The sequence below is a fragment of the Oncorhynchus tshawytscha genome, linkage group LG26 (genome assembly GCF_018296145.1).
Source record: "Oncorhynchus tshawytscha isolate Ot180627B linkage group LG26, Otsh_v2.0, whole genome shotgun sequence".
In the NCBI taxonomy this organism is placed as follows: Eukaryota; Metazoa; Chordata; class Actinopteri; order Salmoniformes; family Salmonidae; genus Oncorhynchus; species Oncorhynchus tshawytscha.
In genome coordinates this window covers 17,672,617-17,699,680 of record NC_056454.1, presented here as the reverse complement: position 1 = coordinate 17,699,680, position 27,064 = coordinate 17,672,617, and the positions used below count along the sequence as shown (strand labels likewise).

Genomic DNA, 27,064 nt, shown 5'->3' with positions numbered 1-27,064 from the left:
CCAACCCGAAGCCTGCCTCATGGTTTCCTGGCATAAAAGTCTACCAGAATGTTTGAATATTTCCACCCTGGCCTGCTACACATATCTCACAACTCATCAAACTTGATTTTTCTCTGTCCCGTCTGTCATAGACATGGGACAGGATGTTCACAACTCCCTGCGCCCCACCCCACCCTCCTTGACCCAGTCATCAAGTCCCAGTAAAAGGAGATAGTATGTTGAGCCTGAGCCTGTTCTGTTGTTAGTGTGTATGAATGAATGGTGTCGGGGCTGAGGCCATAGGCTTAAGGCTTGGGAACTCCTTGGTCCATGAGAACGCCTTCCTCTGTACGGGCCAAGCAGGGCGCAGGTCTTTCACGGGTGAGTGAGCACTCAGGGAGCATTCAGGGCCAGTCTCACGCCATAATGACTGAGCCACAATGACTGAGCCATAATGACTGAGCCACAAATGCAGCTCCCTGCATTCTACTGTGCTTCATCAGCGTTCAGATTGTGTCCTTGACAAGGGGGCTGGTACACACTCTTAACACTGGTACTGAGTACGCAGTGACGCCCTGCTTTGTCAAGTATGGCCGACGGATCTTCTCACAGTCATTTAGGCAGTCAAAGTAGTGTTTTGGGGACCTCAATGGCTATCATGTTTCAGGCAGAGATACATATTTGGTAGTGTTGAGATTGTTCTCATGGAAAGCTATCCACTGGTGCTTTATGAAGATAAACATACATTAGCATTTCAGGCTGATGTTATATTTATATCATATCAACTTGTGCACCGCAATAGTTTGGACCCTAATTACGACAACTGTTCACTTTCTGCCTCTGAAATGTCCTGAAGTCCACAAACATGTTTGTGGTGATAGGGTACACAAAGGATAGAGACATGTGGTTCGAATGTGGAACGTAAAAGGGAGGGAGTTAATGTTTGGGAGCTGGTACTTACAGAAACGTGCAATGTCCTCACAGTCAGGGTTGCACAGGCCCTCCTTTTGTGTTTTTCTTTTCTCTTCCACGATCTGGCCTCTTTTCTCGACTAATGTTTACTCTGGTGGAAATAGGAATTGATTTGCTGCGGCATTACCCTAGGACAGTAACACACGAACTTGAGCAAATGATGTTTCCCTGTTCCGATCTGGTCTTGAGTGAAATTGGCAGTTCTTCGAAAAATAGCATTCTGAAATGTCATTTAGACACTTTATAATGCGATTGTTTTGAACAGTGGCCAGAGATGTAGCGTTTGTGCATGCAAAAGTAATAAAACAATGACGACCTTTGCTGCATAACATTACATATTTAGGAAGATTTATGTTAAAACAACAGTCAACTGCTGATGACCTGATTAAACAAAGCCCACACACAGAGAGAGAGGGAGAGAGAGAGAGAGACTGCTTTCACATAGGATTTACGATGGCTGTGTACGAAAAACCATACTATTTTACTACATATTAAACTGCATACTATGTACTCATCATCGCATTCTATTTCACTTGTACCGTTTAGTAAAAAGTATGCTGAATGCCACAGCCACAACGCAGTATTTTACTTTCGTTCTTTATTTAACCTTTATTTAACTAGGGTAGTCAGTTAAGAACACATTCTTATTTACAATGACGGCCTACACCGGCCAAACACGGACGACAAGAGAGACAACACAACACTACATAAAGAGAGACCTAAAGACAACAACATAGCAAGGCGGCAACACATGAGAACACAGCATGGTAGCAACACAACATGACAACAACATGGTAGCAACACAACATTGTAGCAGCACAAAATATGGTATTGGGCACAGACAACAGCACAAAGGGCAAGAAGGTAGACACAACAATACATCATGCAAAGCAGCCACAACTGTCAGTAAGAGTGTCCATGATTGAGTCTGAATGAAGAGATTGAGATAAAATTGTCCAGTTTGAGTGTTTGTTGCAGCTCGTTCCAGTCGCAAGCTGCAGCGAACTGAAAAGAGGAGCGACCCAGGGATGTGTGTGCTTTGGGGACCTTTAACAGAATGTGACTGGCAGAATGGGTGTTGTATGTGGAGGATGAGGGCTGCAGTAGATATCTCAGATACGAGGGAGTGAGGCCTAAGAGGGTTTTATAAATAAGCATCAACCAGTGGGTCTTGTGACGGGTATAAAGAGATGACCAGTTTACAGAGGAGTATAGAGTGCAGTGATGTGTCCTATAAGGAGCATTGGTGGCAAATCTGAAGTCCGAATGGTAAAGAACATCGAGCTGCTCGAGAGCAACCTTACCTGCCCATCTATAAATTATGTCTCCGTAATCTAGCATGGGTTGGATGGTCATCTGAATCAGGGTTCGTTTGGCACCTGGGGTGAAAGAGGAGCGATTATGATAGAGGACACCAAGTCTAGATTTAAATTTAGCCTGCAGCTTTGATATGTGCTGAGAGAAGGACAGTGTACCACCATCTTGCCAGACTACCTCAAGCTCTAAACCCTAGAGGTAGTAATCACACTGGTGGGGAGAGGGGCATTCTTCTTACCAAACCACATGACCTTTGTTTTGGAGGTATTCAGAACAAGGCTAAGGGTAGAGAAAGTGCTGTAACATATATCACTTAAATTAAGTAGCCTAGTATACACACCAAAACTTTTCAAAAGTTCAAATCAAAAGGCTATTGCACAGTCGGTTGCATCGCGAATTCAGAACCGCTGGATAGCAACACAATAAAAATAAAGAACTGATCATTGGGAGCGAGATCAGAATGACTGCTAAGACTTGATCGATAAATTAAATCATTAAAGGGGTAGCTTAGCCTACAAAACTAAAACAACCCATATGTTCAAATAAAATACTATAAAACTATCATTTTTGCCGCATACTCAAATGGCCTACTATTTACGTTGTTGCCTTTGTTTCACACAGACCTATTTTTACCTCATTCTTGTGCCGGGAAGGAGCAAGAGGCATTCAACTTCGACCCTGTGGTTGCAACTGTTGTCACGATAACCTGAAAGGTAGCAGCTTGTCATAGCCTACTTGTAAATATTTGTAAATAATGACCTTGTTTTTTCCTGTTGGCTACTCAAAACGTTGTCGGATAGCCTATGTTATGGTAATTATATGAGCCGGTTAGGCAAATAAATGCATTATTCATTGGTTTATACACTATGCAGGTCTTAAGAAACATTATAAGACTAATCAAATGTATTTTCAAAAGAACAGAATAGCATAGCATTTGAGTTTATTATGTTACTGGTCTGCTGCGCCATGCAAATTAAATCAATAGTTATTTTTTTAAACAGACAAGAGACACACTTAGCCTACATTCCACTGCCCTGATCACAATCAACACACGTGGCCTATATTTTATTGTAAAGAATTAATATAAATGAATATAACAGAATAAAATTTAAATAATATTTGTTGAACACATTCTAACTTGTACGTCAAGAACATGTGGAACCGTGGTCATTGTGACAAGAAAGTAGTATTTTGAAAGAGAGCCCTTGTCCACATTTTTTGGCCCATGTCCACATCTTTTGGCCCATGTCCACATCTTTTGGCCCATGTCCTCATTTGTAGGATTATTTCAGAAAGTTGCGTTTTTGATCCACGCTGGATGTGATCACATTGCACACTGTCTCATCTTTGAAACTCCCCAACAGTTATTTTGGCTGAAGACGGCCTACTGAGCGATTTGTAGTTTCAGTTAGAAATGTATGCATATTAACCCATCACGTATTTGCTAAATACAAGGGTCTTTAGATATTTACCTGTCAAAGTCATTTAAAAATGAAATGGCAGTGCATTTCCCCAGGCTAAATGCCAAAGCATTTCCCCAGGCTAAATGCCAAAGCATTTCTGTGACAATTGACACAAACATCTCAAGGACAGAACTGTACATACGTTTAAATGGTGCGGGGAAGAAGAAAAGAAGCATTTAAAGCATTTCTGTGAAGCTTTGTGGTTGACAAGGACAAGTAGAATGTTCATAATTCAATGTGTGCCTAAGACGGTGAGATGAAAGGCGACGTTTAGGTTGAGGGGTTGGCGGGACTTTTGAATACATTACCTCAGTCATGACTGTGTCGGTTGGCGGGACTTTTGAATACATTACCACAGTCATGACTGTGTCGGTTGGCGGGACTTTTGAAAACATTACCACGGTCATGACTGTGTCGGTTGGCGGGACTTTTAAATACATTACCTCAGTCATGACTGTGTCAGTTCGTCGGAAATAAAAGTACAGGCTTTGTTGCTGGCAATTCCTTTCAGGTATAAAGAAAAGGGGTCAAAAAGTTGGTGGCTTGGTGAAGTTGGCGGGAAAAAAACGTCTTGGTATGAAAGGTATAAGAGAGAGTGAAGGAGAAGAATTCTCATGGGGAGTTCTACTGTATCTCCAAAAGAGAGAGCTGAACTCTTATCTTTTGGCCAGAGAAAGGAGAGCTGACTGTGGATAGAGTTAGACATGATTGTCATCATCGTTCATTTGTTCGCTCGGCAGTTCTCACAATCTATTTAATTGGATAATTACAAGGTTCGCCATAATGCCAAGCCTCAAGTGAACGACTTATGTCAATTAGCATCAATCACATCCAAATCACCATGGAGCTAAATCTTTGTCATCCTCATATGTAAAATGCAAACCTGCATTTCTATCTTATGAGATTTTGCTCATGAAGAATTAGCTTTAGATGTCGTTAGCCATACTCATGTTCTGACAGTTTTTTTTCTTCTTCAAACGATGATGTAAACTCTTTAGGTTTTATAGGGGAGATAAATGAAAAAGCTTGCAGATCTGTACAGCCTAGCGTTTGTTGTTGTGAGACCCCTGCTAAGTTCACTTCCCTGACCCCTGAGGCTCCCCTCTCCTCTTCTCTCCCGCTGCTCCCGCTCCTCTCTGTGGTGTGGAATCCGTGAGAAGACCCCACTTTACCAGCACTCCAGCAGCAGGGCTCCACACTCAAAGATGACTCTCTCATTAGCATGCCTCAGGACTCTCCCCAGACCCAGACCGATTCAGATAAACAAACACAGCCTCTCTCCAAGACTCCTCTCTCTGTCTCTCTCTGTCTGTGTCTGGATGTCTCTATGTGTCCCTACTCTGTCTCTGGTCATCTCTCTTGTTGTCTCCTTGTCTCTCTATCTCTGTCCCTGTCTGTCTCTGGTCATCTCTCTTGTTGTCTCCTTGTCTCTCTATCTCTGTCCCTGTCTGTCTCTGGTCATCTCTCTTGTTGGCTCCTTGTCTCTCTATCTCTGTCCCTGTCTGTCTCTGGTCATCTCTCTTGTTGTATCCTTGTCTCTCTATCTCTGTCCCTGTCTGTCTCTGGTCATCTCTCTTGTTGTATCCTTGTCTCTCTATCTCTGTCCCTGTCTGTCTCTGGTCATCTCTCTTGTTGTCTCCATGTCTCTCTATCTCTGTCCCTGTCTGTCTCTGGTCATCTCTCTTGTTGTCTCCTTGTCTCTCTATCTCTGTGTCTGGCTGCTGTCACTCTGTTATCTCTCTATCTCTCTGTTCCTATCTCTATCTGTCTTTCTGTTTCTATCTTTATCTGTCACTGTTTCTATCTCTCTGTCTTTCTGTTTCTATCTATATCTGTTTCTATCTCTATCCGTTTCTCTGGTTCTATCTCTATCTGTCTGTCTGTTTCTATCTCTATCTTTCTCTGTTCTATCTCTATCTGTTTCTATCTCTGTCTGTCTTTCTGTTTCTATATGTCTCTCTGTTTCTATCTCTATCTGTCTCTCTGTTTCTATCTCTATCTGTTTCTTTCTGTTTCTATCTGTCTTTCTGTTTCTATCTTTATCTGTCACTGTTTCTATCTCTCTGTCTTTCTGTTTCTATCTATATCTGTTTCTATCTATCTGTTTTTCTGTTTCTATCTTTGTTTCTATCTCTATCTGTTTCTCTGTTTCTATCTCTGTTTCTATCTCTCCTCTGTCGTTCTGTTTCTATCTGTCTCTCTGTTTCTATCTCTATCCGTTTCTCTGTTTCTATCTCTATCTGTCTCTCTGTTTCTATCTCTATCTGTTTCTTTGTTTCTATCTCTATCTGTTTCTATCTCTATCTGTCTTTCTGTTTCTATATGTCTCTCTGTTTCTATCTCTGTTTCTATCTCTATCTGTTTCTTTGTTTCTATATCTATCTGTCTCTCTGTTTCGATCTCTGTTCCTATCTCTATCTGTCTCTGTTTCTATCTAGTCTTTTTTCTAGTCTTTTCTTTCCCTCTCTCTTTCTCCCTCTCATAATTTCAGGCATCCTTTCTCAGCCTCTTCTTCACTTCTCTCTCTCTCCTTCTATTTCCTAATGCCTCTACAGTTCTCATGTTTTTTTTCTTTCTCTTTCGCCCATTTTGTCTCTGGCTTTCCTCTTTCACCCGTACAAACATCGGAGATGCTCCTTTTGCTTGTGCGGAGGAGAGGGATCATCCACCTTTTCTTGTGTGCTTTTATGTGGGAGTTAAAAGTTACCAGATGGAGGGGAGACAGCGTTCAGAGGTTGTGAATGTATGCCACGGGAGCAGGGGGCAGGCATATGGTGCAAATCAGTGGCCTGCCCCTCTCCCCCAAACTCCCACCCTCCCCCTTTCCCATCCCCCTTGGTCGGATGGGAAAGAGAGGCTGGAGATTGTGTGCTGACATGCATTCTCTCCCAGCACCACACAAAACAGAATGGGGCTTTCATCCGGTGGAGCCCCCCAACAGCCAAGGGAGGGGGTCCCTACTCTCCCACACACATCTACTCCTGTGATGTAACCAGTCCATTCTTACCAGGCAGGCAGGGCAAGCAGCCCCCTAATTGTCATTCATGGTGCGCCTCCCTGTGCCCGAGACGCCTCAGAGGAGGGAGTGTCTATGTGGGTTGAGCAGGGGGGTCGATGTGTGTGAAGGTGTGTGTGAGTGAGGTGTATGGTTGATGCGACAAGTGGTTCCATAGCTACCCAGACCGAATGCCTAAACAGTCATTGTAAATAAAGCAGACTTCCTGGGAAAGTGGAATCTCAAGAGACGTATGGTGGAGCGTTAGGTTAGCTGGCATCGTTGCTTCTGGACCTCTAAGCTACAACCAAATATCATCCGACAAGACCTCTGCGTCTTGGAAAGGAACTGTGATATACTAGGAAGCTGTGCTTCAGTCAGGGCAGCACAAGAGAGAGAGCGAGAGCAAGGAGCGAGGGTACGTGCAAGAGAGAGAGAGAGAGAGAGAGAGGGAGAAAAAAAGAGAGAGCGAGAGTCAGTGGAGGAGAGTGAGCGAGGGAGGTAGAGATAGGAGGAGAAAATTCTGCTGAAAGGAAGCATTTTTGGTGGATGGGATAAAACCAACCATGGAAACTACATCAGAAGAGAACCAAGAGCAGAGCCAGGAGAAAAAAGGTACCCGAATGGACAGTAACAAAAGAGATGTTTAACTCTTCTCACCACCTTGTTTACTGGGGCTTTAGCCGACTTGAGGCTGCTTGGGTTCACGCCACACAATAGCAGGGTAGACTGCTCAGCAGGGGGCTCCGTTCACACGCTCGATATCTCATCGCTCCGCTTGAAGCAATTGCAATCTCTCTCCTTCATTCAGTACAGTCGATGATGTGATGGTTGTGTGCGGCGTTGTATTTCCGTGTGTGTACGTCTGTCGGACAATCCACAGTAGATGACCCATGCTGTATATAGGGTATGAAGAATATGTGAGAGGCTGTTGCAAGTGTATTAGTAAGGCGTTGTGGTTTTCTGTGTCGGTGTCTCTGTCTCTCAACGTGTGGTGGATGGTGTATCTTATGTTGCTGTTGTCATTGGCATTATTGGTCCCCTTATGAGGGACCTATTTCATGCCTCATCATAAGTGAACATGTATTACTCTACTGGGAGAATTGGATGTTATTGGTGGGTCGATGTTAATGAGAGAGAGAGAGAGAGAGAGAGAGAGAGAGAGAGAGAGAGAGAGAGAGAGAGAGAGAGAGAGAGAGAGAGAGAGAGAGAGAGAGAGAGAGAGAGAGAGAGAGAGAGAGAGAGAGATGTGGGGATCAAGACAGAGAGACAAGCACATCATCAGTCCCATACACAGCGCTACAGATTAATCACTCCTCTGGGGCTGGCTGATCTGTCGACACCACACACATGCACACACAAGCACGCATGCACACAACGGTAGACATTCTCACGCACACACACCCACACACAATCACGTCGTCAGGTTTTAGTTGCAGGACAGGGATATATTGATTTGTCTCCTCTTTCTCCTCTCCTCTCTCTGGTTCTCCCCTGAGAGAAAAGGCTACCGTTTCATATCAAAGCACATTGTATCGAACAGTAATCAAATACAACAAAGGCAGATGGGATGTTGATTTATTGGTCATTATAGTAACCTTTATTTATTGGAATGATTATGTTGTGTTAGTACCAGCTCACATTTCTCTCTGATCAGGTGGACAGATCGAGCAGGATTGTTGCTTTGGAACATTGGCTGTTTTCCAGAGTTAAAGCTTTTGACAAGACCAGAGTGGATTTACCAACGCACTCAGTTTGTCACTACCTTTGTTCACAATGCCTTCGGGAAAGTATTCAGACCCCTTGCCCTTTTCACATTTTGTTACGTTACAGATTTATTCTAACATTTATAAAAAATAAATCCTCATCAATACAATACCCCATAATGACAAAGAAAAAACTGCTTTTTAGACATTTTTACAAAAACTGAAATATCCCATTTCCATAAGTATTCAGACCCTTTACTCAGTACTTTGTTGAAGCACCTTTGGAAGCGATTACAGCCTTGAGTCGTCTTGGGTATGACACTACAAGCTTGGCACACCTGTATTAGGGGAGTTTATCCCAATCTTCTCTGCAGATCCTCTCAAGCTTTGTCAGTTTGGATGGGGAGGGTCTCAGCACAGCTATTTTCAGGTCTCTCCAGAGATGTTCGATCGGGTTCAAGTGGAGCAGGTTTTCATCAAAGATTTCTCTGTACTTTGCTCAGTTCATCTTTCATCTTCCTGTCCCTGCGGATGAAAAACATCCCTGCAGCATGATGTTGCCACCACCATGCTTCACCGTAGGGATGGTGCCAGGTTTCCTCCAGACGTGACGCTTGGCATTCAGGCCAAAGAGTTCAATCTTGGTTTCATCAGACCAGAGAATCTTGTTTCTCATGGTCTGAGAGTCCTTTAGGTGCCTTTTGGAAAACACCAAGCAGGCTGTCATGTGCCTTTTACTGAGGAGTGGCTTCTGTCTGGCCACTCTACCATAATGGCCTGATTGGTGGAGTGCTGCAGAGATATTTGTCCTTCTGGAAGATTCTCACATCTCCATAGAGGAACTCTGGAGCTCTGTCAGAGTGATCATCTGGTTCCTGGTCACCTCCCTGACCAAGGCCCTTCTCCCCCGATTGCTCATATTGGCCGGGCAGACAGTTCTAGGAAGAGTCTTGGTGGTTCTAAACTTCTTCCATTTAAGAAGGATTGAGGCCACTGTGTTCTTGGGGACCTTCAATGCTGCAAATATTTGTTGGTACTCTTCCCCAGATCTGCCTCGACACGATTCTGTCTCGGAGCTCTACAGACAATTCCTTCAACCTCATGGCTTGGTTTTTGCTCTGCCATGCACTGTCAACTGTGGGACCTTATATAGACAGGTGTGTGCCTTTCCAAATCATGCCCAATCTATTCAATTTACCACAGGTGAATGCCAATCACGAAACAGGATGCACCTGAGCATAATTTCGAAGGATCATAGCAAAGGGTCTGAATACTTATTTAAATAAGGTATTTCTGTTTTTTATTTAGAATAAATTAGCAAACATTTCTGAAAACCTGTTTTTGCTTTGTCAGTATGCGGTATTGTGTGTAGATTGTTGAGACATTTGTTTTATTGAATCCATTTTAGAATAAGGCTGTAACGTAACAACATCTGGAAAAAGGGAAGGGTTCTGAATACTTTCCAAATGCACTGTATACCTGAAGATGTCACATCACACACACACACACACACACACACACACACACACACACACACACACACACACACACACATACACACACACACACACACATAAACACACACACACACAAATGAACAAACAAACACACACAAATCTCAATCTAACAGTCTGAATAGGCAACCCCAGTCATGGGCGAGCGTTAGCCAGCATAACATTTCTTTGCTCTGCGACACAAGTAAACAATACGATCCTTTGATGTGTGAGCGAGGTTAGACCTCTTCATCCCCAGAGAATGATCCCTGTTGTCTTTCTAACTGCTGATCTACCTCGTGTCTAGGAAAATCCTTATGTCGCATAAATGGTGTTTTGTCCGCGCCTCAGTGAGTGGAACAACAAGCAACGACACCTAGTCCTAGCAGCAACCAGGGCACATCTGTTAATAATGAAGAGAGATGGCAGATTAGGCCTGAGAGTTGTTATTAGCTTCTCAGTGCTGCTCCGTGCTGCCACGCTGACTGGGTTTAGTAACAAAGGTGAGGAGGAGGCTCCATGGACGAATCACACTAGCTTTGTGTCCCCTTTACGTGTTTAGCTAGAGGGCTGTGGTGTGTGCGCTCATATAGAACAGAAGTTCATTTAAGAGGAGAGAAATGGGAGGATGTCCAACATGCTGTGTTTCTGTTTTTATTTTGTCCTTTGTTTTCTCGGTTGGCAGCTTTTACCTTGATACTGTAGTAGGAAAAACAACCCAACATTCAAATTCAAATTGCCATTGATAAAATGCAATTGTGTTTGTTGTCCATAGCTTATGCCTGCCCATACCATAACCCCACCACCACCATGGGGCACTCTGTTCATAACGTTGACATCAGCAAACCGCTCACCCACACAACGCCATACACATGGTCTGCGGTTGTGAGGCCAGTTTGATGTACTGCCAAATTCTCCAAAACAACATTGGATGCGGCTTATGGTAGAGAAATTCACATTTCATTTTCTGGCAATAGTTCTGGTGGACATTCATGCAGTCAGCAAATTGCACACTCCCTTAAAACTGCACATTTTAGGGTGGCCTTTTATTTTCCCTATCACAAGGTGCACCTGTGTAATTATCATGCTGTTTAATCAGCTTCTTGATATGCCAAATCTGTCAGGTGGATGGATTATCTTGGCAAAGCACAAATTTGTTCACAACATTTCAGAGAAATAAGCTTTTTGAGCTTGTAGAACATTTCTGGGATCTTTTATTTCAGCTCATAAAACATGGAACCAACACTTTACATGTTGCATTCATATTTTTGTTCAGTGTACAATGGAAGTGTTTTTTTCTCATGCAATAGCTACTGTACCTGTCTGCAGTTATAGCATCCCCATACAATAATGAGAACAGCTGTTATGATCTGCATTGCTCAGCCTAAAGATTAGAGATTTTTCTGATGGCCTTTATTCGGACAGCCTCGGTTCCACGGTTCCCACAGAGGGTCCCAGGCAGCTGTTGGGGATTGAGAGGGTCTGAGTGGGGGCTGTGTGGTGGTGTTGACAGGCTGTGGTGGGTCACGTGACAGCTGGTGTCGAGGGATGGACGGGCATGAGGAAGCAGCCCCAGCTGTGGATGTGGAAGGGAGTGGAGTCCATGGAGGGGTCTGGAGCTAGAAACATGGGGATGAGCTACAGCAGCAGGGTTGGAGGTCAACCCCCACCCCCACCTTCCTTTCGCTCTCTTTTACACACAAACGCACATAATGTCTCTGTCCTTCTATTTCTCTCTCTATCTCTAATCCTAGTTTCTTTTTCTCTCTTTCTCTCTCTCGCTCTCTCTCTGGACAGTCTGCTCACTCCATGTCTCTCCTAATGAGCCATCTGACACAGGGGATGATTCCTGTTTGTCTTGTCAGATGCCCAGATCAACAGGATGCTTCTGGAGTGTGAAGTGGGCTGCCACCCATCTCCTCCACCGCGCTTTGTGGCCGGCGCAGTGCATGCTGGGCGGACAGGATGGAGCTCTGTGGTTGGCCTGCCCTGTGCTCCAGTCCAAACTAAGAGGCTGGAAGAGCAGGGCCCTGGACCAGAGCTGCTCTGAATGAGCCTTCTCCATTGAGACTGCAGCTTGACGAATAGTCTGGGGCTACACACACTGGCTCTTTGTGTCAGGGCTCTTTTGACTGCCGTCCATACGGCAGTCTCTCTCTCTGTCTCTCTGGCTCAATCTCTCTTTGTGTTCCTGACTCAGTCTCTATAGCATGACCAGAGTAATGAGAGACTCAACAGTTTGGCATGGTGTGTGTGACTGCAGATGGTCACAGTTGTTCTGTTCTCACTTTTCACGTCCCTCCTGGTCTCTCTATTTGTCTGTCTCTCAGAATACTTCTCTCCGTCTCTGTCTCTCGCTCTCTCGCCGACTTAACCTCAGCCTCTGTCCCTCTTTCTGCCTCCCTCTCTCTCCCTTGCCCGTTCTGTCTTTCTCTCTCTCCCTTCGCTCTCTCTCTCTCTCTGTTTCTGCCTCGTTCTCACTCTCTTTCTCAGTCTCTCTCACTCTTGTTTAGTCTTTCTGTCTCTGTCGCTCCCTCCCTCACCCCCTCTGTGTCTTTTCAATCACGGAGGGAGGGGATGAGTCGAGGGAGAGTTTACGGGAGTGGTTTAACCGGGATATCAATCAGGCTTTATGAGCATGTGAAAGTCATCAAAGAGAAGAGGGCCAATTAGATTTTCCTTTGGAACAGTTTTCTATTCGGAATATGCCAGGGGGCTCCATCTTGTGTGTGATTACGTGTGTGTGTTCACCCAGAGAGAGAGAGAGAGTCAACAAATCCCCTTCTCTCTCCCTGAGGAAGACTTTACTACAGAAATGAAGGCCTGTAATATCCTGTCATATTTGGTGTACCATAAAGGCCTGGATTTATAGAGAAGAGGTTTTTAGAGAAGAGGTTTATAGAGAAGAGGTTTATAGAGAAGAGATTTAGAGAGAAGAGGTTTATAGAGAAGAGGTTTATAGAGAAGAGGTTTATAGAGAAGAGGTTTATAGAGAAGAGCTTTATAGAGAAGAGGTTTATAGAGAAGAGGTTTAGAGAGAAGAGGTTTAGAGAGAAGAGGTTTACAGAGAAGAGGTTTAGAGAGAAGAGGTTTAGAGAGAAGAGGTTTAGAGAGAAGAGGTTTAGAGAGAAGAGGTTTACAGAGAAGAGGTTTAGAGAGAAGAGGTTTAGAGAGAAGAGGTTTATAGAGAAGAGGTTTAGAGAGAAGAGGTTTATAGAGAAGAGGTTTAGAGACAAGAGGTTTAGAGATAAGAGGTTCACAGAGAAGAGGTTTATAGAGAATCCTCTGATCTGACTTGTGTCTCAGGTTTAGCCAGCATGAAGGGCTTGTGTTTTGTTTCTGATCTAGTCCCTGGTGCCAGGCCACTATCTGTCGATGGCCAACATGTTCTTACACTGTACATCACTCCTCTCACAACCGCATGCCCATTTACTCTCACTCCTGTACAGAAGCTCTCTGGTGAACACATTGTTTTCAATATCATCTTTGATAAAGTTGTAATTTGCAAGTGGTGAATGGGAGAGTAAATAAGCCTAAGGGCTCCGTTCAATCCGTATCGCGGAAATTCTGTGTCACAGCGCAATTTAAATTTAAAGGCAATGTTCCCACGGTAGTGGAGACTTAACTTCCGCTAAACGCTGCCAATGTCAGCTCAATAGGAAATGACCCTATACATTTTACCGCGCTTTCTGTAACACTCCAGTAATACAGATTGAATAGAGCCCAGATTGAATAGAGCCCTAGACTGCGATGGCAAAAACAGGGACTGAATATTGTCTAGTTGCACTGGAGACTTCAGTTATTGTTCTGACGCTACAGTGTTTCTCACAGTCTGATATTTGGACAGGAATAGCTACAGGGCTAACATTGCTCTTGTCCTATAGTGTGCTATCTACACTGACACGGAAAGACTACCACACTATGTATGTGTGTGAGAGAGACTGTGCTTTACTGCCCATCACGGTGCTAAACGACTTACCCATAGGGGACCTCCTATCTCACATCCATAATCAGTGCCGGATATTATTACTCCTCTGCACTGAATGAGTCTCTGCAGAGACGAGAATAGACAAGAAGAGATTAATACCACATAATGCAAACATGATGCATGATGGTCAATCCAGACAGCCCTCTCTATGGTCCTTTGTGAAGGACCCATTGAGGATCTGCGTAGGCGATAGATTATGTTTTTTCAATTTCCTCCGACTCATGCACCAAAGAATAAGTCCTTTATAGTGGTTCTATGTAAATAGAGTGGTATTATTGTGGTGGTTAAACGCTAAACCATGTCAGTGGGCCTGTCTTGGTGCCAGTGTTGTTTCAGGGTTAGGGTTAGACGTAACACACAATCCAGCCGACAGCATGGCGAATGTTACTCCAGCTGAGAAAACACCACCTCCGATTTATAGAGTAATTAAACACAACACCTTAGGAGAGAGGCACAAAGCTTCTCCATGGAGAGAAAATGAGCGTTGTGTGTGTGAGGAGTGGTGTTTAACAGCACTCCAAGGTGTAATAGCATCACAGTCAGTGTTGAGGGGACAGAGAGGTCAGATGACAGCATACTGTAGTACGGTAGAGTACAGTACAATACCTTTCCAGTTTAACTATTGTGTTCTGGGAATTGAAAGCAGGCCAGGTCAGGCCATTGTTGTTAAAGGACCTCTTATCAAATGGATGGTAAATTGATTGGATTTGTGGCCTTTAATCACCGATGCCCGCCCCTCTTTCTCTCTCTCTGTCTCGCTCTCTCAATTAAATTCAATTTCAATTAAAGGGGCTTTATTGGCAAGGGAAACATATGTTTAATTTTTTCCTATTTTGTTTCCATACGACCTGGAATTAAAATGGATTTTTTGAGGGTTTGTATCAATTGATTTACACAACATGCCTACCACTTTGAAGATGCAAAATATGTTTGATTGTGAAATTAAACAAGAAATAAGACCAAAAAAAAATCAAACTTGAGCATGCATAACTATTCACCTGCTGCAAGTCTCTTGGGTTAAGTCTCTATAAGCTTGGCACATCTAGCCACTGGGATTTTTGCCCATTCTTCAAGGCAAAACTGCTCCAGCTCCTTCAGGTTGGATGGGTTCCGCTGGTGTACAGTAGTAATATTTAAGTCATACCACAGATTCTCAATTGGATTGAGGTCTGGGCTTTGACTAGGCCATTCCAAGACATTTAAATGTTTCCCCTTAAACCACTCAAGTGTTGCTTTAGCAGTATGCTTAGGGTCATTATGCTGCTGGAAGGTGAATCCCCCTCCTCAGTCTCAAATCTCTGGAAGACAAACAGGTTTCCCTCAAGAATTTCCCTGTGTTTAGCGCAATCCATCATTCCTTCAATTCTGACCAGTTTCTCAGCCCCTGCTGATGAAAAACATCCCCACAGCATGATGCTGCCACCACCATGCTTCACTGGGGGGATGGTGTTCTCGTGGTGATGAGAGGTGTTGGGTTTGCGCCAGACATAGTGTTTTCCTTGAAGGCCAAAAAGCTACATTTTTGTCTCATCCTGACCAGAGTACCTTCTTCCCTATGTTTGGGGAGTCTCCCACATGCCTTTTGGTGAACACCAAACGTGTTTGCTTATTTTTATCTTTCAGCAATGGCTTTCTTTTTGGCCACTCTTCCGTAAAGCCCAGCTCTGTGGAGTGTACGGCTTAAAGTGGTCCTATGGACAGATACTCCAATTTCTGGTGTAGAGCTTTGCAGGGTTATCTTTGGTCTCCTTGTTGCCTCTCTGATTAATGCCCTCCTTGCCTGGTCCATGAGTACAAAAGGGAAAATAAATAAACAAATATAGGTTGTATTTACAACTGTTATTTCTTCACTAGTTGCCCTTTTCTTGTGGCAACAGGTCTCAAATCGTGCTGCTCTCTCTCTCTCTCTCTCTCTCTCTCTCTCTCTCTCTCTATGGACCTAGTTAGATGTTGATATTGCAGCTTGACCTTCTCTCTCACAGTACAGGACAGGCAACAGGGGATGTAGGCCACTGGGGCAAAGCTGATAGACAGAGTGCCTGACTGCTACTTGGCAGCTTAGGGGCAAAGGTGAATGGATGCTATAGGTTTCCCTTGGTTCAGTCATGTGTTGAAAATTGTGATGGACTGGTGACAAATGTTTCACTTCATGGTTCGATCTAATAATATCAGGGCATGATATGTACAGTATATGTAAAGTGGAATATGATATCATGAGTGAGTAGGAGCATGTGGCAAATACAATTTGATTTGATTTAATGTGCTCTCTGGTGTTAGCCATTCTGGTGTTAGCCATTCTGGTGTTAGCCATTCTGGTGTTAGCCATTCTGGTGTTAGCCATTCTGGTGTTAGCCATTCTGGTGTTAGCCATTCTGGTGTTAGCCTAATGAGTGATATGATATGGACAGAGGCTCGTCTTTACAGCAAACAGACACTTATTAAAGCCATCATGTCCGCATTTCAACCAAGATGTGCCACTATTGATTGAGCTCCAGTGATTTCACAATGGGTTAGTTGGAACGTTGCTTTTGCTTCTGTCACTCAACTGTCTATTTGACACAATAATGATTTTGTTATGCAGCTCAGTCTTTGTCACGCTCCCCATCAGCAGTGATATTTGTCACTTTATGAGCGGGATTGGATTCACTGGTTGATTGTGTTAATTGGTTGGTTGGTTGGTTGGTTGGTTTTCATGACACATGACCTCCATGACTTGGAGTGAAAACCAACTTATTTCCCCCAAGATCAGACATAGGCCTACCTGACAGCAATGGATGATAGATGACCAACACTGTGGCTGAGCTCTATATCCTGCTGGTCCTGCCTGCCATGTGTGTCTATGTGGGAAATGTGCTCCGCCTCGCCTCGAGCACGCTCACTGGGTTGTGGTTAATGCACTGCCATGGCAACTGTTATTCACCGACCCCTGGGACAAAAATGTTTTTATCCCTCTGTGTGACACAAAAGGCTACGGGATGAACTTTCTGTTAACACACAACTATTGAGTGGCTCTGTTCTGGCTTTAATATATCTGTCTCATTTCCTTTGTCGCCAGAGAAAGAGGACAAACACAAACACACTTTCAGGATTCCCACCTCATGGAAGAGGTTTGGATTTCGATCGGCATATTCTGCCTCGTCTCTCGTATCTCAGACTTCTGCATTGGAGTCGTCTCTAGAACATGCAACAATGGGCTTTTTATGTTCTGCTGAAACATGGCTGGGCATTTATTGAATGCCATGTCCACTGACAGTAAGTCAGCCTCCGTTCAGGCCATATCCAATGGAGGAAACAGTTGTCTGTAACACAATTTTCCACACTTGAACAAATCAATGTGAATCTATGAATCGAATCTATGAATCTATATACAGTTTTATGGAACACACATTAGTAAGGCCTTCACATATGCAGCTCACTCTCCAACCAGGACCAGGCCATGCTATAACTCTACAGCCTGCTGTTTGAAATACAACATCCTTCGAGACAAACATGTGGATTTTATTGGCAACACATTGTGGTCTGTTTACATACTGTCTGTCTAAGAGGCACTGCGTCTGTACCAAATAGGCTACAGTGCCTGCGGAAAGTATTCAGAAATCATCACTTTTTCCACATCTTGTTTTGTTACAGCCTTATTCCAAAATGGATATATATAAAAAGAAAACTCCGCAATTTACACACAATACCCCATAATGGCAAAGTGCAAACAGGTTTTTAGACATTTTAGCAAATGTATTAACAATAAAAACATAAATACCTTATTTATATAACTATTCAGACCCTTTGCTATGAGACTCGAAATTGAGCTCAGGTGCATCCTGTTTCCATTGATTACCCTTGAGGTCAAGTCAAGTGATTGGGCATGATTTGGAAAGGCACACAGCTGTCTATATAAGGTCCTACAGTTGACAGTGCATGTCAGAGCAAGAACCAAGCCATGAGGTCAAAGGAATTGTCCGTAGAGCTCCGAGACAGGATTGTGTCGCGGCACAAATCCGGGGAAGGGTACCAAAAAATGTCTGCAGCATTGAAGGTCCCCAAGAAGACAGTGGCCTCCATCATTCTTAAATTGAAAAAGTTTGGAACCACCAAGACTCTTCCTAGAGCTGTCCGCCCGGCCAAACTGAGCAATTGGGGGAGAAGGGTCTTGGTCAGGGAGGTGACCAAGAACCCGATGGTCACTCTGACAGAGCTCTAGAGTTCCTCTATTGATGAGTTCCTCATTTTTTGGTACCCTTCCCCAGATTTGTGCTTTGACACAATCCTGTCTCAGAGCTCTACGGACAATTCCTTTGACCTCATGGTTTGGTGACATGCACTGTCATGCACTGTCAAATATCTCTGTAGCACTCCACCAATCAGGCCTTTATGGTAGTGGCCAGACGGAAGCCAATCCTCAGTTAAAGGCACATGACAGTCCGCTTGGAGTTTGCCAAAAGGCAGCTAAAGACTCTCAGACCATGAGAAATAAGATTCTCTGTTCTGATGAAACCAAGATTGAACTCTTTGTCAGGAATGCTAAGCATCACGTCTGGAGGAAACTTGGCAGGGCTGGTAAAACCCAGGGCTGGTAAAACCCTGGATCATTGTTATTCTAACTTCCGCGACGCATATAAGGCCCACTCCCGCCCTCCTTTCGGAAAAGCTGACCACGACTGAATTTGGTTGCTTCCAGCCTATAGACAGAAACTAAAACAGGAAGCTCCTGCTCTCAGGTCTGTTCAACGCTGGTCCGACCAATCTGATTCCACGCTTCAAGATTGCTTCGATCACGTGGATTGGGATTTGTTCCGCATTGCGTCAAACAACAACATTGACGATTACGCTGATTCGGTGAGCGAGTTCATTAGCATGTGCATTGGCGATGTCGTACCCACAGCAACTATTAAAACATTCCCCAACCAGAAACCGTGGATTGATGACAGCATTCTCGTGAAACTGAAAGCGTGAAACACTGCCCAGACGGCATCCCCAGCTGCGTCCTCAGAGCATGCGCAGACCAGCTGGCTGGTGTGTTTACGGACATATTCAATCAATCCTTATCCCAGTCTGCTGTTCCCATAAGCTTCAAGAGGGCCACCATTGTTTCTGTTCCCAAGAAAGCTAAGGTAACTGAGCTAAATGACTACCGCCCCGTAGCACTCACTTCCGTCATCATGAAGTGCTTTGAGAGAGTAGTCAAGGACCGTATCACCTCCACCCTACCTGACACCCTAGACCCACTCCAATTTGCTTTACCGCCCCAATAGGTCCACAGACGACGCAATCGCAACCCCACTGCACACTGCCCTAACCTATCTGGATAAGAGGAATACCTATGTGAGAATGCTGTTCATCGACTACAGCTCAGCGTTTAACAATATAGTACCCTCCAAACTCGTCATCATGCTCAATACCCTGGGCCTCGACCTCGCCCTGTGCAACTGGGTACTGGACTTCCTGACGGGCCACCCCCCAGGTGGTGAGGGTAGGTAACAACATCTCCACCCCGCTGATCCTCAACACTGGGACCCCACAAGGGTGCGTTCTGAGCCCTCTCCTGTACTCCCTGTTCCCCCACGACTGCGTGGCCATGCATGCCTCCAACTCAATCATCAGACGACACTCCAGTGGTAGGCTTGATTACCAACAACGACGAGACAGCCTACAGGGAAGAAGTGAGAGCCCTCGGAGTGTGGTGTCAGGAAAATAACCTCACACTCAATGTCAACAAAACAAAGGAGATGATCGTGGACTTCAGGAAACAGCAGAGGGAACACCCCCTATCAACATCGACGGGACAGTAGTGGAGAGGGTAGAAAGTCTTAAGTTCCTCGGCGTACACATCACACACACAACTGAATTGGTGCAGGGTGATGCGGTCTGCCCCATAACCGGGGGCAAACTACCTGCCCTCCAGGACACCTTCACCACCCGATGTCACAGGAAGGCCATAAAGATCATCAAGGACAACAACCACCCGAGCCATTGCCTGTTCACCCCGCTATCATCCAGAAGGTGAGGTCAGTACAGGTGCATCAAAGCAGGGACCGAGAGACTGAAAAACAGCTTCTATCTCAAGGCCACCAGACTGTTAAACAGCCACCACTAACATTGAGTGGCTGCTGCCACACATGTAAAAAATGTATCACGAGCCACTTTAAACAATGCCACTTAATATAATGTTTACATACCCTACATTACTCATCTCATATGTATATACTGTACTCAATACCATCTACTGCATCTTGCCTATGCCGTTCTGTACCATCACTCATTCATATATCCTTATGTACATATTCTTCATCTCTTTATACTTGTGTGTATAAGGTAACTGTTGTCAAATTGTTAGGTTAGATTACTCGTTGGTTATTACTGCATTGTCGGAACTAGAAGCACAAGCATTTCGCTACACTCGCATTAACATCTGCTAACCATGTGTATGTGACAAATACAATTTTATTTGATTTTATTTGGGACCATCCCTATGGTGAAGCATGGTGGTGGCAGTATCATGCTGTGGGGATGTTTTTCAGCGGCAGGACCTGGGAGACTAGTCAGGATCGACGGACAGATGAACAGAGCAAAGTACAGAGAGATCCTTGATGAAAACCTGCTCCAGAGCACTCAGGACCTCAGACTGGGACAAAGGTTCACCTTCCAACAGGACAACGACCCTAAGCACACAGCCAAGACAACGCAGGAGTGGCTTTGGGGATAAGTCTCTGAATGTTCTTGAGTGGCCCAGCGAGATCCCGGACTTGAACCTGGTCGAACATCTCTGGAGCAACCTGAAAATAGCTGTGCTGCAATGCTCCCCATCCAACCTGACAAAGCTTGAGAGGATCTGCAGAGAAGAATAGGAGAAACTGGCCAAATGTAGGTGTGCCAAGCTTGTAGCATCATACCCAAGAGGACTTGATCCTGTAATCGCTGCCAAAGGTGCTTCAGCAAAGGACTGAGCAAATGTGCTCCGTTTTTTATTTGTGATAAATACGCAAAAAATTCTAAAAACGTGTTTTTGCTTTTTCATTATGGGGTAGATTGATGAGGGGAAAAAATTATTTATTGCATTTTATAATAAGGCTGTAACATAACAAAATGTGGAAAAAGTCATGGTGTTTGAATACTTTCCAAAGGCACTGTGTACCTTAATGTAGTAGAGGAGATGGATTCTACTGTACAACTCATCCGGTCACTTAATTCTGCCATTATGAATTGCCATTGATTTCCATTAGGGTTTGGCTGGCTTCCACAGCCCAGTAGTGACCTGTCTGCCTCCCATTAGTGCACTTTAATTCTAGCGATGAATAGTCAGGACAGGCTGCTCTCGCTGGCTGCACAGGCAGACACAGCTAGATGACCCTACTAAGTGGCAACCATAACGTTCAGTCTCATTCTAGCATGATAATCAATGTATGATCAACCGTCACTCATCATAAATCGTCATCAAAATACCACTCCACTCTCCACTCTATGTCTGATGAGGAGTGTGTGTTGGCAGTGTGTGTTCATTGTTTTGTAGTGTATTGGTAGATGAGGATTGCGTGGTGATGAGTCCTTTGGAGGAGGTTGAGAAAGTCAGTACATGTTCTTATTGAGTTCATGATGAATAATGAATATTTAAATGACCTCTACTGTGCTGTCGTTGGCTATGCAACAGCTCATTTGAATGTTTCAGTGAGTTGAACTTGAAACGTCTCCCTAACTCATTACTGCAAAGATGGCTATTGTATATGATTTAAATGCGTTGTGCACCAATACTTCAGCTCTTCTGTGTATTATAGAGTGAAACACAACCTCCTTATATGGACGTGTCACTGTTACACTGCAGCCTACAGCAAAAAATTCACCAAATAATTTAAAGAGAATGTCAGAAAGAAAACAATTTCACTTGAACTAGTCTGTGATGATTGATGATTTCAATAAATGACTGATCTCACACTCTGTTTCTCTCAATCTGTGTCTCCATGTAGGTTGCTTTGAGTGCTGCATCAAGTGTTTAGGTGGGGTGCCGTATGCGTCACTGGTGGCTACGATCCTGTGTTTCTCTGGCGTGGCCCTGTTCTGTGGCTGTGGCCATGTGGCCCTCACCGGCACCATCAGCATCCTGGAGAACCACTTCTCCAAGATCACCTCTGACCACGCCATGCTGACCGACGTGTGAGTAACCGCACCTTTTTATACTGACCCCATGATTATGGTTAGGATTTGTAGACCATAACCTGACCATGAAACACGATCTAGAAGTAGGGTCTGGCTAACCATAAGTATCCTACTGTATGGTCAGAGTAGAGCAGCAATTAGATACTATTGGATCCCACCTCATCCCGAAACCTATACATCCCGATGCTATCTGCAGTAGCACAGTGACTATATGTCTACAGCGATATCTTGAAACACATTTTTTTCCACTTACACTACCAGTGAAAAGTTTTGACACACCTACTCATTCAAGGGTTTTTCTTTATTTTTACTATTTTCTACATTGTAGAGTAATAGTGAAGACATCAAAACTATGAAACAACACATATGGAATCATGTAGTAACCAAGAAAAGTGTTATATTTGAGATTCTACAAAGTAGCCACCCTCTGCCTTTTTTTATTTGACTAGGCAAGTCAGTTAACAACAACAGTGGGTTAACTGCCTTGTTCAGGGGTAGAATGACAGTTTTTTTTACATTGTCAGCTCGGGGATTTGATCTTGCCACCTTTCGGTTACTAGTCCAACACTCTAACCACTAGGCTACCCTGCTGCCTTGATCACAGCTTTGCACACTCTTGGTATTCCCTCAACCAGCTTCATGAGGTACTCACCTGGAACACTTTTCAATTAACAGGTGTGCCTTGTTAAAAGTTAATTTGTGGAATTTCTTTCCTTCTTAATGCATCAATCAGTCAATCAGTTGTGTTGTGACAAGGTTGAGGGGGATATACAGAAGATATCCCTATTTAGTAAAAGACCAAGTCCTTATTATGGCAAGAACAGCTCAAATAAGCAAAGAGAAACGACAGTCCATCATTACTTTAAGACATGAAGGTCAGTCAATACAGAATATTTCAAGAACTTTTAAAGTTTCTTTAAGTGCAGTTGCGAAAACCATCAAGCTCTATGATGAAACTGGCTCTCATGAGGACCGGCACAGGAAAGGAAGACTAAGAGTTACCTCTGCTGCAGAGGATAAGTTAAATTCTTCACAGAGTTCAAGTAAACAGGCACATCTCAACATCAGCTGTTCAGAGGAGACTGCGTGAATCAGGCCTTCATGGTCAAATTGCTGCAAAGAAACCACTACTAAAGGACACCAATAAGAAGAATAAGATCCAAGAAATACGAGCAATGGACATTAGACCGGTGGAAATTTGTCCTTTGGTCTGATGAGTCCAAATTTTAGATTTTTGGTTCCAACAGCCATGTCTTTGTGAGACGCAGAGTAGGTGAATGGATGATCTCCGCATGTGTGGTTCCCACTGTGAATTATAGAGGAGGATGTGTGATGGTGTGGGCGTGCTTTGCTGCAGACACTGCCAGTGATTTATTTATAATTCAAGGCACACTTAACCAGCATGGCTACCACAGCATTCTGCAGCGATACTCCATCCCATCTGGTGTGCCCTTAGTAGGAGTATCAATTGTTTTTCAACAGGACAATGACCCAAAACACACCTCCAGGCTGTGTAAGGGCTATTTTACCAAGAAGGAGAGTGATGGAGTGCTGCATCAGATGACCTGGTCTCCACAATCAACCGAACTAAACCCAATTGAGATGGTTTGGGATGACTTGGACTGCAGAGTGAAGGAAAAGCAGCCAACAAGTGCTCAGCATATGTGGGAACTCCTTCAAGACTCTTTTGAAAAACACTCCAGGTGAAGCTGGTTGAGAGAATGCCAAGAGTGTGTAAAGCTGTCATCAAGGCAAAGGCTGGCTACTTTGAAGAATCTAAAATCTAAAATATATTTGGATTTGTTTGATGTCTTCACTATTATTCTATAATGTAGAAAATATTAAAAATAAAGACAAACTCTTGAATGAGTAGGTGTGTCCAAACTTTTGACTTGTACATCAACCCCTTTTATCTAAATAAGCTGAGCCTCCTAGTGTAAGCATAGAGAAGCCCAATCCATAAATTACAAGTACTTTTATATAGATATGTTCTTTCTTCAATGAGCTCATCACGACGACTATTTTTAGCTGATTATATCCCCTGTCTGAACCTCATCCTGGAGACAAAGCCTAATATGGAGCTCTTCTTATCTGGATCCATTAGTCTAAGGAGAAAAACAGAGGAGCGAGAGGACAGGACAGAGCATGTGTTTTGTGTTGAGGTTGAAAGGGGAGTCTCTGAGTGCACTGTTTCATTGAAGATGTCTAGTAGGCCGATCGTTCTTTTAGCAGATTATTTCTCCAGGCATGTATCACCTGTCATCTGTCCAGGCTGTGTTAAGGGTTTGGGACTGCTTCTCCTTTTTTGGGGGGGAAACTGAGTCAGTCATCCTCACTCGAAGACATCGGTTTACAGTTCATCAGCCAAAGTTCTTAATGATTTCAAGATTTTCACAGAATGAATGGTATAGGTTGCAGTTTTCCAACCCAAGACTAATGTAAACTAATTCAGCTCTGTGTCTTTGACACGCACGGGACACTGAGGTGGTTTATGTGTGATTTGATCCCATACAGAATACAGCTGATGCAGTACGTCATCTATGGCATCGCCTCCTTCTTCTTCCTCTATGGGATCATCCTGCTGGCGGAGGGCTTCTACACCACCAGCGCTGTCAAGGAGCTGCACAGCGAGTTCAAGACCACCATTTGCGGGCGCTGTATTAGTGGGATGGTACGTCACTATCAACACCACTGGACTGTGGTTTCCATGCGCTGAACTTACACAAAACACAAATAACCAACTCACTGGAGTCTTAACTGGCTATCAAACCCTTTTGTCAACAAGATTGAAAAAACTTTTTTTTTTAAAAGTATTTCCACCAAACCACATGATGTTTTAATCCTGGGTAGATGTGATCAATCAAGCAAGTTGATGAAAACCATAATGAGAAAATATTGTTGCAATTGGACACATAAACAGTCCCTCCCTTAAAGACCTACTTGTCAAATAGGCTGCGGAAATGTTTATGTTTATGATTCCCTTCTGCCTAATGCTAATAGGATGCTGTGTGTGTGTGTGTGTGTGTGATGTGTGTGTGTGTGTGTGTGTGTGTGTGTGTGTGTGTGTGTGTGTGTGTGTGTGTGTGTGTGTGTGTGTGTGTGTGTGTGTGTGTGTGTGTGTGTGTGTGTGTGTGTGTGTGTGTCTCTCTGTCTGTCCTCTCAGTTTGTGTTCCTGACCTACATCCTGGGTATTGCCTGGCTGGGAGTGTTTGGTTTCTCCGCCGTGCCCGTCTTCCTCTTCTACAACATGTGGTCCACCTGTGCCGCCATGAGGTCACCAGTCTCCAACTTCACCAACGTGGACTCTATATGCGTGGACGTCCGTCAGTACGGTAAGAGAATGCCTCAGTCACATTCAGGGTCATCTTCATTAGGCATGTGAAAGAAAACAGACTGAAATTACTACCTAAACTTGTCCAATAAGAAACATGTATTTTTTTCTTTTAAATGTTTTGTTACAGTGTGCTTTACTGAATATGACCCTTATTTCACCATAGTGGCTGAGAGCCAAGATGGTAGTGGGATAAATAACTAATAGGATAACAAAGCACGTGTGGCATCTTTTCTACAGCTCAATTGCCTCCCTGTCTCCTCTCAGGCAGAGTTTTATAGCAGCAATAAGACATCATAATGTTCAGTGTGTCGCGTTTTGCAGCTTTAATACACTCAACTCTCCAATTATGACATTTTAATGGTGATTTGAAGTTGCAACCATTCTGTAAATTGTAATGTGATATGTGACTGTGGGCCATTAACGATTGAACTCTGATTCATTTACTGCATGACTATCTGAATTATAGGAACATGTTTTATGAAGACGTGTGATGTGAAGAATTTGCTCAGTGTAAATATGAACCTTTAACGACTGTCTGCAGGTATCATCCCATGGAACGCTACACCAGGCAAGGCTTGTGGGTCCACACTAGGAGACATCTGTAATACTAGTGAGGTAAGGCTTCTCTCCTCTAATTCGGAGTCATTCATTCACAGGTGACATACTGTCTATTATTTGGTGTCATTACTTTGAGATGCATGCGCTCACAACTATATTAAGTGTTTGGGGGCCACAGAGGTGCAACCAATTGTATTCACAATGAGAAAAACAAAACAAAAAAACACCCCTTCCTTTCTTGAACACACTCGCACTTGTCTTTTTTTTAACTTGCTGACGGGTACTTTATTGAGGACAAATGTACTTACTATGACTGTGATATGGGGTTGTCTCACCTAGCTATTTTACGATAAATGCACCAACTGTAAATCGTTCTGGATGAGAGCTTCTGCTAAATTACTCAAATGTAAATGTAAGTTACCGTACTGTGGTACTGTGTTCATTCACATAAATCATTGTTTTTTTTCTTGTCTTTTTCAGTTCTACCTGTCCTACCACCTGTACATTGTAGCATGCGCTGGAGCCGGGGCCACTGTCATTGCTCTGGTAAGCTCACCTCTCTCTCGCTCTCTCTCATCCTCCCACTCAGTCTATCCTTGCACGGTTTGTATCTGACTGTAGATCATGAATCCAGTGCTCTCCTCATTTCCCATATGGTTTATGTAACCTCTGTAAAGCAGATTACACATAGGCTTTCCCACATCTCCAATCCCATTCGCTGTAAACCATCTCCGTAGATGCCCCTGGCCCCGGTTTTATTATAGGTAAAAGGACACAGGGTGGAGACTTACCGTGGCAATGTTTATACAGTGTCAAGGAGAATCTCTGTAAGGATATAAACATTTGTAGACTAAATCAGAGTGCTTTGAACTAAGGGCAGCCCATTTCCAAAGAGTCCCATCTTGGGGGTTTTGAAAACAATGAGTATGACAGTCGAGGAAAATTCTCTGTCTAGGCCATGGAGACCATTTTGATCTCTGATTGCTTCCAAAGACAGTTTCATAAGTTTCTACTTAACTCACATCTGAAAGTGATAAACAATCATATTTTACTAATACTTATTTTTTACACATAAAAAATGTGAACGTAGAAAGATCAGTTGTTGCCAATATGG

At 43.8% G+C, this 27,064-nt stretch overlaps 1 protein-coding gene across 3 annotated transcripts in view; it reads left to right on the top strand.

Annotated features, from left to right (window-relative positions):
• Nucleotides 1–27,064, top strand: part of gpm6bb (glycoprotein M6Bb) — a 49,371-nt gene that overhangs the window by 17,966 nt on the left and 4,341 nt on the right. Inside the window, exons 1-6 of one of the 3 annotated variants that reach the window (XM_042306787.1) lie at nucleotides 7,175–7,341; nucleotides 21,869–22,055; nucleotides 24,573–24,729; nucleotides 25,222–25,390; nucleotides 25,934–26,007; nucleotides 26,431–26,496. In XM_042306787.1, coding sequence (XP_042162721.1) covers nucleotides 7,293–7,341; nucleotides 21,869–22,055; nucleotides 24,573–24,729; nucleotides 25,222–25,390; nucleotides 25,934–26,007; nucleotides 26,431–26,496 — 702 coding nt within the window. In that variant the 5' untranslated portion in view covers nucleotides 7,175–7,292. Of the gene's footprint in view, nucleotides 1–7,174; nucleotides 7,342–21,868; nucleotides 22,056–24,572; nucleotides 24,730–25,221; nucleotides 25,391–25,933; nucleotides 26,008–26,430; nucleotides 26,497–27,064 lie in introns of those variants that run through there. The other 2 variants (XM_042306788.1, XM_024389091.2) reach the window with 2 other exon arrangements.